This window comes from Pristiophorus japonicus, chromosome 3 (genome assembly GCF_044704955.1).
Source record: "Pristiophorus japonicus isolate sPriJap1 chromosome 3, sPriJap1.hap1, whole genome shotgun sequence".
Taxonomy (NCBI): Eukaryota; Metazoa; Chordata; class Chondrichthyes; family Pristiophoridae; genus Pristiophorus; species Pristiophorus japonicus.
In genome coordinates, this window is record NC_091979.1 from 29,593,463 (window position 1) to 29,607,544 (window position 14,082).

Below are 14,082 nucleotides of genomic sequence, written 5' to 3' on the forward strand. Positions count from 1 at the left end.
ATTGGACTGTTCCTTCACCTGAGAACTCACTTTTAGAGCGGAAGCAAGTCTTCCTCGATTTCTAGGGACTGCCTATGATGATGATGATGATGAGCACTGGGTACCTGTTGATCACTCCACATATATCAGCGGTGGCCTGTACGAAGGATTAGATAGGCTTGTCGAAAAGTCAGTTTAAATAAATTGCCTGTTTATGGGTGCGATTCAGCAAACCTTTTTGGAACCGCAGCATCGTGTTTTGGAGCAGCAATCCAGAAAATTTACTGTTTCCTTCTTCGCGCTACCTTCAGGCTTTCAGGAGCCAAGCCGAACACCTCCTCCTCCCCACTTCCTGATTTACCTGATCTTCCCTTGTCACTCTTTGCAATCTAACTTGGGCCCTCAGCTCCTCACCTCAGTGATTCAATGAGGATGGTGCTCCAGGCTATCCCACAGGCCTTAAAAAGAAAAAAAGCAGGACTTTAGGGTCCTTTGCGCTCGGGGCCTCGCCCCCGGAGCGGCGTGAAATGGGGTGACGAGGTTTCCTGCGTGCGGTCGGGAGCTTCGGGTCGGGCTTTGTGGCGGCGCTTCGCAGCACCGCGTCACCGCCCCGAGTTTTGACTCGATTCTGACCCGTACACCCCGAAGCGCGCCCCGCGATGACCAACGGGTAATCCAGAGCGGTCCAGCCATGCCGGCAGCGGTGAGGAAGGTAAAGTGCAGAAAAGGTAAGTGCGAGTGTCTGTTCTTTGAATTTTATGTTAGCGATTTGTGTTGTGGTGGCGTGGGCAATGTTTTGGGAACGTTTTTGTGTTTTTTAGGTTCCCCTCCCCAAGGCCTTTCTCGGAGCGCACACACGGCCCCGCAATTTAGTTGCCGAGCTTCCCATTTTTGTGCCGTGAACGTACTCCCAACACCTCCCTACACACAGCGCACGCTGGCGCAGGGTCCGGATGGCGAAAATTTCCCGGCCGCTAACATTCCCATCCCGCCTCCGTTTTCGCCTGGAAAACGGCATATCCGAAAATCCAGTCCTTAAAGACTTACATTTCTAACACATTTTAACAGCCAGTTAAGTGTAAAGTGTAGCCACTGTTACAATGGCAGCAGCCAATTTCTATTTGAATTGAATTGGGGAATCTAGAACTCGGGGGCGAACTTTCAGAATAAGGGGCCGCCCATTTCAAACGGAGATGAGGAGGAATTTCTTCTCCCAGAGGGTCGTGAATGTAGTGTGTGGAGAAAGAGTCAGACTGAACACTGCGAGCTCAAAGTAAAGTGTGACCTTGGTGTTTTATTGCAGGTCTCCAGAGTGCCTCTCCAACCTCTGAAGCCTCCTTAAATACCTGTGCTCCCAAGGGATTATGGGATCCCTTGGGACTCCGGGGAATGAGCCCTCTGGTGGCTGTACAGAGTAAATACAAGTTCACATCTATATCAGTGAATCTTTGGAATTCTCTGCCCCAGAGAGATCTGGAGGCTGGGGTCATTGAATATATTTAAGGTGGAGATAGACAGATTTTTGAATGATTAGGGAGTCGAGCATTATGGGGAGTGGGCAGGGAAGTGGAGCTGAGCCCAAGATCAGATCAGCCATGATCTTATTGAATGGCGGATCAGGCGCGAGGGGCCAGGTGGCCTACTCCTGCTCCTATTTCTTATGTTCTTATGAATATTTAATATTGTGAGGGGAGGAAAAGAAAGACTTTGATTCATATAGTGCCTTTCATGATCTCGTGATATCCCAAGGTGCTTTACAGCCAATGAAAACTTTTGATGTGCAGTCACTGTTGTAATGTGGGAAATGTGGCAGTCAGTTTCCACACGGCAAGCTCCCACAAACAGCGATGTGATAATGAGCAGGAAATCTGTTTTTAGTGATGTTGGTTGAGGGATAAATATTGGCCAGCACACCAGGGGATAATTCCCCTGCTCTTCTTCAAAATAGTGCAGGTGGGATCTTTCAGAGAGAGAGAGTGGGAGCCTCAGGTTTATGTCTCATCCAAAAGACGCCACCTCCGACAGTACGGCGCTCCCTCAGCACTGTACTGGAGTGGGACCTGAGCACTGATAATCCGGAGAACTTGGTCGCGTGCCCGGATTTTTGAATCAAGCTTCCTGAACGAGGCAACATTCCCCGTTTACCTGTCCACTTGAGTTGGTTTCCCGACTTTGTCGGAAGAATTCACTATAGTGTCAGCTGTGACTCAGTGGGCAGCACTCTCGCCTCTGAGTCACAAGCTTCGTACTGGTGCAGCAGAGTTGCTACGCTGACACAAGGGTCACGGCATATTGTGTGGTTGAGTAGAGAGATATCAGCCAGTGACTCAGTGGGCAGCACTTTCTCCTCTGAGTCCGAAGGTTGTGGGTTCAAGTCCCACTCCAGAAACTTGAGCACATAAATCTAGGATGACACTCCAGTGCAGTGGTGAGGGAATGTATTTCGGATGAGGCGTTAAACCCAGGCCCAAGCTGCTCTCTCAGGTGGATGTAACAGATCCCATGGCATTACTATTGAAGAAGAGCAGGGGAGTTATCCCCGGTGTCCTGGTCAATATTTATGCCTCAATCAACATTTTGAAGGATAAGGGAGTCAAGGGTCATGGGGACCGAGCAGGGAAGTGGAGTTGAGGCCAAGATCAGATCAGCCGTGATCTTATTGAATGGTGGAGCTGGCTCGAGGGGCCAAATGGCCTACACCTGCTCCTATTTCTTATGTTCTTAAAACAAAACAGATTATCTGGTCATTATCATGTTGCTGTTTGTGAGAGCTTGCTGTGCGCCAATTGGCTGCTGTGTTTCCCACATTACAACAGTGACTACACTTCAAAAGTACTTCATTGGCTGTAAAGCGTTTCAGGGACGTCCAGTGGTCATGAAAGGCGCTATGTAAGTCTCTCTTTCTCCCTAACTTTAAGGTGCTGGGTAGCTTTGCACTGGCACGTGGATCTTCACCGCCCTCTAGTGGTCTGGGCACTTCACAACATCAGGATATTGTAACTATCGAAGAATTCTGTGTGCACGCACTGACTAGATTGAAAGCCTCTGCTAAGCGGCTGCCGCTGCAGCAGATTGAGCTGGGGAGCGGCATCAGATGGTTACACACTGCAAACTGTTGTGAGCAGATGTTACGATTGTGTGAACAGATATGGAATTAGAGGCACAATTACCAGCCAATAGTTTGATGAATGATTTCACTTAACTGCAAAGGTAATTTTAAACGTCGAAAAACAGTCGCACTTTGGATCGTAAAGAGACCGTTAATTTTAAAACATAATCAGAACGGAGCAGCACTTGTGTAATTTATTTGTTTTCAATTATTGATGAATTCACTTGCTCCCCTCCCCTCCCCTTCTTCCACAGATGCTCTGAAAAACTGATACCTCATCCAATTAGTTATTTTTCATCTGTGAGACGAGGCAGCGTGCGTCAGCAGGCTATTCGAACATTGAGGCATCACAACTAAGCCTGATCTTACCCTCAGCTGATGTCTGCAGACTCACACTCACATTTACACACACGCACACTTACTCACACTTACACACATTTACACACACTTATACGCATGCACTTACACATACTTACACACACTTATACGCATGCACTTACACACACACTTACACACACATACACACATGCACAGTTACACACACCCAAACACACACTCACTCACGCACATACTCATCATCATAGGCAGTCCCTCCAAATCGAGGCAGACTTGCTTCCACTCTAAAAGTGTGTTCTCAGGTGACTGAACAGTCCAATATGGGAATTACAGTCTCTGTCACAGCTGGGACAGACAGTGGTTGAAGGAAAGGGTGGGTGGGGAGTCTGGTTTGCCACACGCTCCTTCCGCTGCCTGCACTTGTTTTCTGCATGCTCTTGGCTATGAGACTCGAGGTGCTCAGCATCCTCCCGGATGCTCTTCCTCCACTTAGGGCGGTCTTTGGCCAGGGACTCCCAGGTGTCAGTGGGGATATTGCTCTTTATCAAGGAGGCTTTGAGGGTGTCCTTGAAACATTTCCCTTGCCCACCTGGGGCTCGCTTGCCGTGTAGAAGTTCCGAGTAGAGCGCTTGCTTTGGGAGTCTCGTGTCGGGCATGCGGACTTTGTGGCCCGCCCAACGGAGCTGGTCGAGTGTGGTCAGTGCTTCGATATTGGGGATGTTGGCCTGAGCGAGAACACTGACGTTGGTGCGTTTATCCTCCCAGTGGATTTGCAGGATTTTGTGGAGGCAGCCTCTGTCATCAAACTACAGTACGCGGACGACGCTTGCGTCTGCACACATTGAGAGGCTGAACTCCAAGCCATTGTCAACATCTTCACCAAGGCATACAAAAGCATGGGCCTAACACTAAACACCCGTAAGACAAAGGTCCTCCCCCAACCTGACCCCACCACACAGCGCTACCTCCGGTCATCAAAATCTACGGCACGGCCTTGGACAATGTGGACCATTTTCCATACCTCGGGAGCCTACTATCAGCAAGGGCAGACATTGACGATGAGGTCCAACACCGCTGCCAGTGTGCCTTTGGAGCCTTTGGTTGCCTGAGGAAGAGTGTTTGAAGACCAGGCCCTCAAATCTGACACCAAGCTTATGGTCTACAGGGCTGTAGTGATACCCGCCCTCCTATATGGCTCAGAGATGTGGACCATATACAGTAGACACCTCAAAGTGTTGGAGAAATACCACCAGCGCTGACTCCGCAAGGTTCTGCAACTTCACACATACTCACACATACAATTACTCACGCACCCTTACTCACACTTTCACACATGCACACTTACTCAAACATATTCGCACGCACACTTACTAAAACACACGCACACTCAAACACACACACATACTTACACACTGAAACACATACTCACACACAATTACTCACGCACACTGACTCACATTTACACACATGCACACCTACTCACAAACACTCAAACACACACTCACACACACACAACTCACATGCACACTTAAATACTTACACGCACACATTCACACTTAAATACATCCACATGCACACTTATTCACAGTTCCAGACATGCACACTTACCCACACACAATCTCACTCACACTCACATGCGCACTTTCTCACACACACACTCACATTGCAGCCAGTGTTGTTGTGGAATGACCAGGAATGATCTGTATGGGGAGCTCCAAACTTTTGCCGTATTAATCAATCACTCAGTTGAAGGAATAGAGTGCCGTCTGTCTAAGTGTATTGATGACGCCAACTTAGGTGGCACAGTAAGTAGTGTAGATGGGAGCAGAAAGATGTAAAGAGACATTGATAGATTAAATGAGTCGGCAAAACTGTGACAGGTGAAGTCCAGTGTGAGGAACGTAGGAGCAGGAGTAGCCCATTCAGCCCCTCGAGCCTGTTCCGCCATTCAATGAGATTATGGCTGATCTGTTTCTCAACTCCATATACCCGCCTTTATCCATATCCCTTGATGCCCTTACCTTGCAAACATCTGTCAATCCTCCTAAATGTCCCAGCTCTAAGTTCAAGATTCTGATCCCAGGTTCTTGATTCCCCCGCCAGGGGAAATAGTTTCACTCAATGTTCCCTTTTACGCTATTGCGCAGTTCTCTGGTCCTCCCGCACAGCTGGCTTGCCGGCTTTTCAATGAGGAAAACCACGCATACACCATATTTGGAATGGGCCACGTAGCCTCTTAAAGGGGCAGCGCATCCAAAATAAATGAACAGCAACATTGGTTTCTCTGTAGAGGTTGCATCTCATTTATCAGGCATCCTCGGGACTTGGCCTGTGCCGAATTAGGGATATTGCCGGATGAGGGGAGGTCATTGGCCCGAGTGTGGGGGTGGGAGGAAGCGGTCCAAGGGGGGTGGAGGGGAGGAGGTCACCCAAGGTCGGGGGCAGGGGGGAGGATGTTGGGGGCCCAGCGGGCCCTGAAGTGTCGGCAGGCCGGTGGGCCCCGAAAAGTCAGCCTGGCCCGAGCAGGCCCGAGGACGCAGCCCTCCGACCCGACCCCCCCAGAGGGAGCACTGTGGGGAGGAGCCACCGCCCCGAGGACTGTGGCTGGAGGAGTTCCAGCAAGGCGACGAGGAGGAGACTGCTGATCGAGGAGAAAGATTATATTGGTGAGGAGGATTTTGACGGGCTGTGTTCTGCGCATGCGCCACCCGGTGGCCGGGGATGGTGCCGGACGAGGGATGGTGCCGGATAAGGGAGTTCCGGATAAGAGAGGTTCAACCTGTATCTACCTTATCAACTCCTTGTAACATTTTAAAAACCTCGATCAGATCGCCCCTCAATCTTTGAAACACAAGGGAATAAAAGACAACCTGCCGTCATAACTTAACCCTTTAAGCATCATTCTTGATGCATGTCATGTCAGCTGTGGCTCAGTGGGTAGCACACTTGCCTTTGAGTCAGAAAGCTGTGGGTTCAGGTCCCACTCCAGGAACGTAAGCACAAAAAATTAAAACTGATAATCCAGTGCGGTGCTGAGAGGGTTAGGGTCTGTTAGATGAGATGTTAAGCCAAGGCTCCATCTGCTCTGTCAGGTGGATGTAAAAGATCCCATGGCACTATTTTAAAGAAGAGCAGGGGAGTTATCCCCGGTGTCCTGGCCAATATTTATCCCTCAATCAACATAACAAAAAACAGATTATCTGGTCATTATCACGTTGCTGTTTGTGGGAGCTTGCTGTGCGCAAATTGTCTGTCGAGTTTCCCACATTACAACAGTGACCACACTCCAAAAGTACTTCATTGGCTGTAAAGCACTTTGAGATGTCAGGTGGTCATGAAAGGCGCTATATAAATCCATGTCTTTCTTTCTTTTTATCTACATAACAGTCATCACTGTACTTCAAAGCAATTGATTGTTTATGAATATGTTGGGTTGTTTCTGACATAACAGCAAGCAACAATAAATAAGACCAGCAATCTTTTGAAGTATTTGCTTTTCTGTTGTTTGTGAGATGTAGATCTGACAGAGCTCCTAAATGCTAAATGGACATAAGCAGCGTTGCCTTGGGACTTCTGTCGATCTAGCGTACAAGGGATGTTGTTAGATGAATGGAAAGTGTCACTCCTTACATCAGCCCAAGAGCACAATATACCTCATCACCGAGTAATCTTTAACACACTTTGCCATTTCATTCCTTGCAGGTTGATCAGCTCTCAGCCCTGAGGTTCAATCTGTCATCAAGCACAGACGCAGAATTCAACGGCATGAGATCCCTGATCCTCGGCAAGATCATGGGTAAGGACCAAGCAAAGGACTCCTTTGTCCCTGATATTTTCAAGGCTGCGTTTATTTGTACTAACTGAAAGGCAGCCGTTTCTCTGATTGGCTCTCCATTATCACATGACCTATTGCTGATTGGTTCCCTTGGTGGAGAAGCCACTCCCTGAAGTTCCTCTGAAATGTGCAACTGGAACCGCCCAGCCCAAGTTCTGACTGACTTTCCAATTTGTAATTCAATCCATTTTGACTTCAGAAGCCATAGAGGATAGATCTCTCCAAAAGCCACCAAGTTGCAACTGAAGTCCCTTACCCCAGGGCAAGTGCTGCCTCCCACAGCCGAAGTCCCTTACCCAAGCGCAAGTGCATGCATGACCTTACCTCCTCCCCTCCCCACCATAGATGGGGCCTTGTGTGCAGATTATTAACAGGTTTATTGGGTATGAAGTAAATAGTGACAGTGTCATGACTTCTGGATTTTATCCGCCCCAACGATGTCCCTTGTAACACATGCACCGAGCTTGCACACACCAGGAGGTTGGAAGAACATGATCCGCCTTCCCTGAGTTCCCTCTCTCCATGCCGATTCCCCCCCACCTATGTCTCTCTTCACACCCCCCATGCGCTCTCTCCTGCAACACCCCCCCCACCATGCTCCATGTACCCCCCCTCGTGTGAGTGTCTCTGTCTCCCCACCCCACACCACCCAGTGCTCTCTCTCTCCCCCCCTCCCCCTCCCCCAGACTCTCTCTCCCCATGTCTCTGTCTCCCCCCCACCCTGCAGTGCTCTCTCTCCCCCCCCAGGCTCTCTTCCCCGTGACTCTCTCTTCCCCCCATGCCCCCAGGCTCTCTCTCCCCCCCATGCCCCCCAGGCTCTTCGCCCCCCTCCCCTCCCCAGGCTCTCCTCCCCCCCTCCCCTCCCCAGGCTCTCCCTCCCCCACACCCCCAAGGCTCTCTCTCCCCCCCCGCCAACACCCCCAGGCTCTCTTTCCCCCCACCCCCCCATGCCCTCTCCCCCCCCCACCCACGCCCCCAAGCTCTCTCCCCCCCCAACCCCCCAGGCTCTCTCTCCCCCCCTCCACGCCCCCAGGCTCTCTCTCCCCCCACCCCCCCACCCCCCCACGCCCTCTATCCCTCCCACCCCCCCAGGCTCTCTCTCCCCCCCACCCCCCCAGGATCTCTCTCCCCACCACCCCCCCAGGCTCTCTCTCCCCCCCCCACCCCCCCAGGCTCTCTCTCCCCCCACCCCCCCACACCCTCTATCCCCCCCACCCCCCCAGGCTCTCTCTCCCCCCCACTCCCCCAGGCTCTCTCTCTCCCCCACCTCCCCAGGCTCTCTCTCCCCCCCACTCCCCCAGGCTCTCTCTCCCCCCACCCCCCCAGGCTCTCTCTCCCCCCACGCCCTCTATCCCCCCCACCCCCCAGGCTCTCTCTCAATCCCCACTCCCCCAGGCTCTCTCTCCCTCCCACCCCCCCAGGCTCTTTCTCCCCCCACGCCCTCTCTCCCCCCCACACCCCCAGGCTCTCTCTCTCCCCCACCCCCCCAGGCTCTCTCTCCCCCCCATCCCCCCAGGATCTCTCTCCCCCCCACTCCTCCAGGCTCTCTCTCCCCCCACGCCCTCTATCCCCCCCATCCCCCAGGTTCTCTCTCCCTCCCACCCCCCCAGGCTCTCTCTCCCCCCACGCCCTCTCTCCCCCCCCACTCCCCCAGGCTCTCTCTCCCCCCCACACCCCCAGGCTCTCTCTCTCCCCCATCCCCCCAGGCTCTCTCTCCCCCTCGGGACTTGGCACTGCAGGGGACTCAGAGCCCAGTCAGAGGTTCGGGGCTCGGCGGATGTGTCAAGGATGCACTCGGCTGCTCGGGCCTTGGGGCTGCTGCTGGATTGGAGGCATCGTGGTGTTTCAGCCCGGGCGTCAGTGAGGGGTGATGGGAGAGGAGGATGCGTGTGCAGGACAGGGTTAGTGGGAATTGTGCTGAGGTGGGGCGGGGGGGGGAGAGGGTGCAGTGTGGAGTTGGTGATATTTGTCCTAACTCTCACTTCAGGAGATGCATGTGCAGAAGGGAAACTTAGTAGAAATAGTTACTCCATATTTTCAATCTATTTCGTTAAATTGACCGAACAATTATCGACTGCGGCACAATTATCAACTGGTAGATAAGTCATTATTATAAGATAACGTTGGAAATGAGACCTAATGGACTTAGGGTTGCCAACTCTATTTGGACGTATTCCTGGAGGTTTCATCACATGACCTCCCACTGTCCCGTCCCCACACTCCCGCTATTAGTCGCCTGACATGCCCATCCTCACGACACCCCGCCTTCCCAGACGAATTGCAAAGTGAACAAACTCTTCACTACCCGAAAGGAAGATTCCGGACTCTCAGTCAAACAGATTTTTTCCCCCGTCTCTGGTAATTTTTATAATGAACAGTCAAAAGTGTTCAAAGAAATTGATAAGAACACTCATTATTTTTATACCCCTATGATTTTTCTCCCGGGTATTGCTTGCAATAGTGTCCTGGAGATTAACCTTCAAGTCCTGGAGAATCCAGGGCAATCTGGAGGGTTGGTAACACGTGTGTGTGTGCGTGTGTCTGCTGTGTGTGTGTGTGTGCGTGGGGGGGGGGGGGGGGGTTGTGTTATATGTGTGTGTTGTGTGTGTGTGTGTGGATTGTGTGTCGGGTGTGGTGGCTGCATATGTGTGCGTGTGTGTGAGTGCGTGTGTGTGCGTGTGTTTTAATCCACTTCAGGAACTGCTGCTGAGAATCACAGCTAAAATATGTTGAATCGATAGATTTTTGGAGTCGAGGGGAATCAAGGGATATGGGGATCGGGCAGGAAAGTGGGCTTGAGGTTGAAGATCGGCCATGATATTAAATGGAGGAGCAGGCTCGAGGGGCCGTGTGGCCTACTCCTGCTCCCCATTTCTTATGTTCTTAACCTAGTGCTCGCAACTAACTCAGCAAAGGCAGCTCCCTGAAGCATTGGATTACAGTACTAATGGGTATGCCTCATGGCAGGCTTGTTTTCATCTGTTTAATAGAGCTAAGTGAAGCACATGCACACAAGTTCACATGCATATGCTCACCCATACTTTACACCTCAAGAAACTCAAGCTGGGTTCACATAAAGGAGTGATTCCTTCATATTTAAATGTCATTACATGTCCTCTTACAGAGGATACAGTCACCTAACAGTTATGTACTGAACTAGCTGTCCAGTGGCTGAGAGTCCAAATTCCAGCAGGCCAAGTTATGTAATTTAATGCAATACATTTAAGAATTGGATAACTACAACAGCAAAAACAACTTGTATCTATATAAGCACCTTTAATGTAGTGAAACGCCCCAAGGCGCTTTACAGGAGTATTATGAGACAAAAAATATTTGACACCATGCGCATAAGTAGAAATTAGTGCAGGTGACCAAAAGCTTGGCCAAAGAGGTAGGTTTTAAGGAGCGTCTTGAAGGAGGAAAGGGAGGTAGAGAGGCAGAGAGGTTCGGGCAGGGAGTTCCAGGACTTGGGGCCCAGGCAACAGAAGGCACGGCCACCAATGGTTGAGCAATTATAATCAGGGATGCTCAAGAGGGCAGAATTAGAGGAGCGCAGATATCTCGGGAGGTTGTGGGGCTGGAGGAGATTACAGAGATAGGGAGGGGCGAGGCCATGGAGGGATTTGAAAACAAGGATGAGAATTTTGAAATCGAGGCGTTGCTTAACCGGAAGCCAATGTAGGTCAGCGAGCACAGGGCTGATGGGTGAACGGGACTTTATAAGATCTCTAAATCTCTCGGCTTACATTTGACAGTGAGACAATTCTTTCAAAACAATTGGCATAGTTTATTAAAAACATACGCACATGCACATTAGCAGCAGTGATCAGTTATCTTATAACAGAGCTACAATGAGGTTATAATAACAAGCAATTACTTCCCTTTGGCTGGCTGGTTTGAACACACGGCTTGCCGTTTCAGTTGGTCTCAGAAGGAAATTCTCGTTCCCAAGAGAGAAAGAGACCAGTTCCTAAGCTGCGTTTTTTATATTCCTAAAGTTCATTGTCCCTCAAAACACCACGGATTGAACCTTGGTTCCAGGACAGTTCCTTATTGGCCCTCCTCACACATGTGACTTCTTGGACTAGCCCACCCACCTCTTGATTAGATTATGTTAATGGATTTCCCATTAAGACAAAGGACAAAAGCCGTGTGGCATCTGTTGGGGGGGGAGGGGTGCTTTCATTTTGATTCCTTTTGTTTCCACACAGACAGGCCTTTATGCATAATCTACACTTTTAACATTTATACATACACAGAATCAATTAATAAACACGTTTATTCTTACAACTTGGTGCGAGTTAGGACACGGGACAGCCAAGTTTTGGATCACCTCCAGTTTACATAGGGTAGAATGTGGGAGGCCAGCCAGGAGTACATTGGAATAGTCAAGTCTAGAGGTAATAAAGGCATGGATGAGGGCTGCAGCAGTGGATGAGCTGAGGCACATTGGAGATGGTGAAGTTACAGAGGTGGAAATAGGTGGTCTTAGTTATGCTGTGGATATGTGGTCGAGAGCTCATTTCAGGCTCAAATATGATACCAAGGTTTACGTGGGGTAGAACGTGGGAAGCTGAGAACAGGAATAATTATGAGGGCAACGGGGAAAGAGGGATTAATTGGGCAGCTTATTCAAAGAGCCGGCACAGGCATGGTGGTCCGAACAGCCTCCTCCTGTACTGCATGTTACTATGATTCTGACGGCTGCTCTCCCGATGACTCAGTGAGGAGCTGAGCCCACGAAGGTCCCCGGTTCAAACCCCGGTCAGTACTGAGTTAACGGATCGCAGCCCCTCACGATGATAAGGGGGGAGAAAATCAGTCCGAATGGTCACCCGCTGACTGCTCTCTAGTGCCCCCTTGCTGGAAGTGCTGATGTGCGGTCACAGGTGAGGACCAGTTCAGCCTTATATCACACGGATGAACTTCAACAATTGTCCATCCCTGTCTGGAGTAAAAATAAAACGGGGAAGGTGACTCAACCGTAGCTAACAAGGGAAATTGGGGATAGTGTTAAATCCAAGGAAGAGGCATATAAATTGGCCAGAAAAAGCAGCAAACCTGAGGACTGGGAGAATTTTACAATACAGCAGAGGAGGACAAAGGGTTTAATTAGGAGGGGGAAAATAGAGTATGAGAGGAAGCTTGCTGGGAACATAAAAACTGACTGCAAAAACTTCTATAGATATTTGAAGAGAAAAAGATTCATGAAGACAAATGTAGGTCCCTTGCAGTCTGAATCAGGTGAATTTATAATGGGGAATAGAGAAATGGCAGACCAATTGAACAAATACTTTGGTTCTGTCTTCACGAAGGAAGACACGAATAACCTTCCGGAAATACTAGGGGACCGAGGGTCTAGAGAGAAGGAGGAACTGAAGGAAATGCTTATGAGGCAGGAAATTGTGTTAGGGAAATTGATGGGATTGAAGGCCGATAAATCCCAGGGCCTGATAGTCTGCATCCCAGAGTACTTAAGGAAGTGGCCCTAGAAATATTGAATGCATTGGTGATCATTTTCCAACAGTCTATCAACCCTGGATCAGTTCCTATGGACTGGATGGTAGCTAATGTAACACCACTTTTTAAAAAAGGAGGGAGAGAGAAAATAGGGAATTATAGATTGTTAGCTTGACATCAGAGGTGGGGAAAATTTTGGGATCAATTATTAAAGATGAAATAGCAGCGCATTTCGAAAGCAGTGACAGGATCGGTCCAAATCAGCATGGATTTATGAAAGGGAAATCATGCTTGACAAATCTTCTAGAATTTTTTGAGGATGTAACTAGTAGAGTGGACAAGGGAGGACCAGTGGATGTGGTGTATTTGGACTTTCAAAAAGCTTTTGACAAGGTCCCACATCAGAGATTGGTGTGCAAAATTAAAGCACATGGTATTGGGGGTAACATATTGACGTGGATAGAGAACTGTTTGGCAGACAGGAAGCAGAGAGTCGGGATAAATGGGCCCTTTTCAGAATGGCAGGCAGTGACTAGTGAGGTGCCACAAGGCTCAATGCTGGAACACCAGCTTTTTACAATATACATCAATGATTTAGATGAAGGAATTGAGTGTAATATCTCCAAGTTTACAGATGACACTAAGCTGGGTGATGGTGTTATCTGTGAGGCGGATGCTAAGAGGCTGCAGGGTGACTTGGACAGGTTAGATGAGTGGGCAAATGCATGGCAGATGCAGTATAATGTGGATAAATGTGAGGTTATCCATTTTGGTGGCCAAAATGTGAAGGCAGAATATTATCTGAATGGCGGCAGATTAGGAAAAGGGGAGGTGCAACGAGACCTGGGTGTCATGGTACATCAGTCATTAAAAGTTGGCATGCAGGTACAGCAGGCGGTGAAGAAGGCAAATGGCATGTTGGCCTTCATAGCTAGGGGATTTGAGTTTAGGAGCAGGGAGGTCTTGCTGCAGTTGTACAGGGCCTTGGTGAGGCCTCACCTGGAATATCATGCTCACTTTTGTTTCTTGCTATTGAGGGAGTGCAGCAAAAGTTTACCAGACTGATTCCCGGAATAGCAGGACTGACATATGAGGAGAGACTGGATCGGCTGGGCCTGTATTCACTGTAGTTTAGAAGAATGAGAGGGGATCTCATAGAAACATATAAAATTCTGATGGGACTGGACAGGTTAGGTGAAGGAAGAATGTTCCCGATGTTGGGGAAGTCCAGAACCGGTGGTCACAGTCTAAGGATAAGGGGTAAGCCATTTAGGACCGAGATGAGGAGGAACTTCTTCACTCAAAGAGTTGTGAACCTGTGGAATTCTCTACCGCAGAGAGTTGTTGATGCCAGTTCGCTAGA

General features: G+C 49.7%; 1 protein-coding gene across 1 annotated transcript in view; it reads left to right on the forward strand.

Moving 5' to 3' along the window:
* LOC139253699 (contactin-associated protein-like 5) overlaps window positions 1-14,082 on the forward strand; it is a 1,150,822-nt gene that overhangs the window by 1,062,544 nt on the left and 74,196 nt on the right. Inside the window, exon 21 of the mRNA XM_070873518.1 lies at window positions 7,127-7,220. Within this exon, the coding sequence (XP_070729619.1) occupies window positions 7,127-7,220 (94 nt within the window). The remainder of the gene's footprint in view (window positions 1-7,126; window positions 7,221-14,082) is intronic.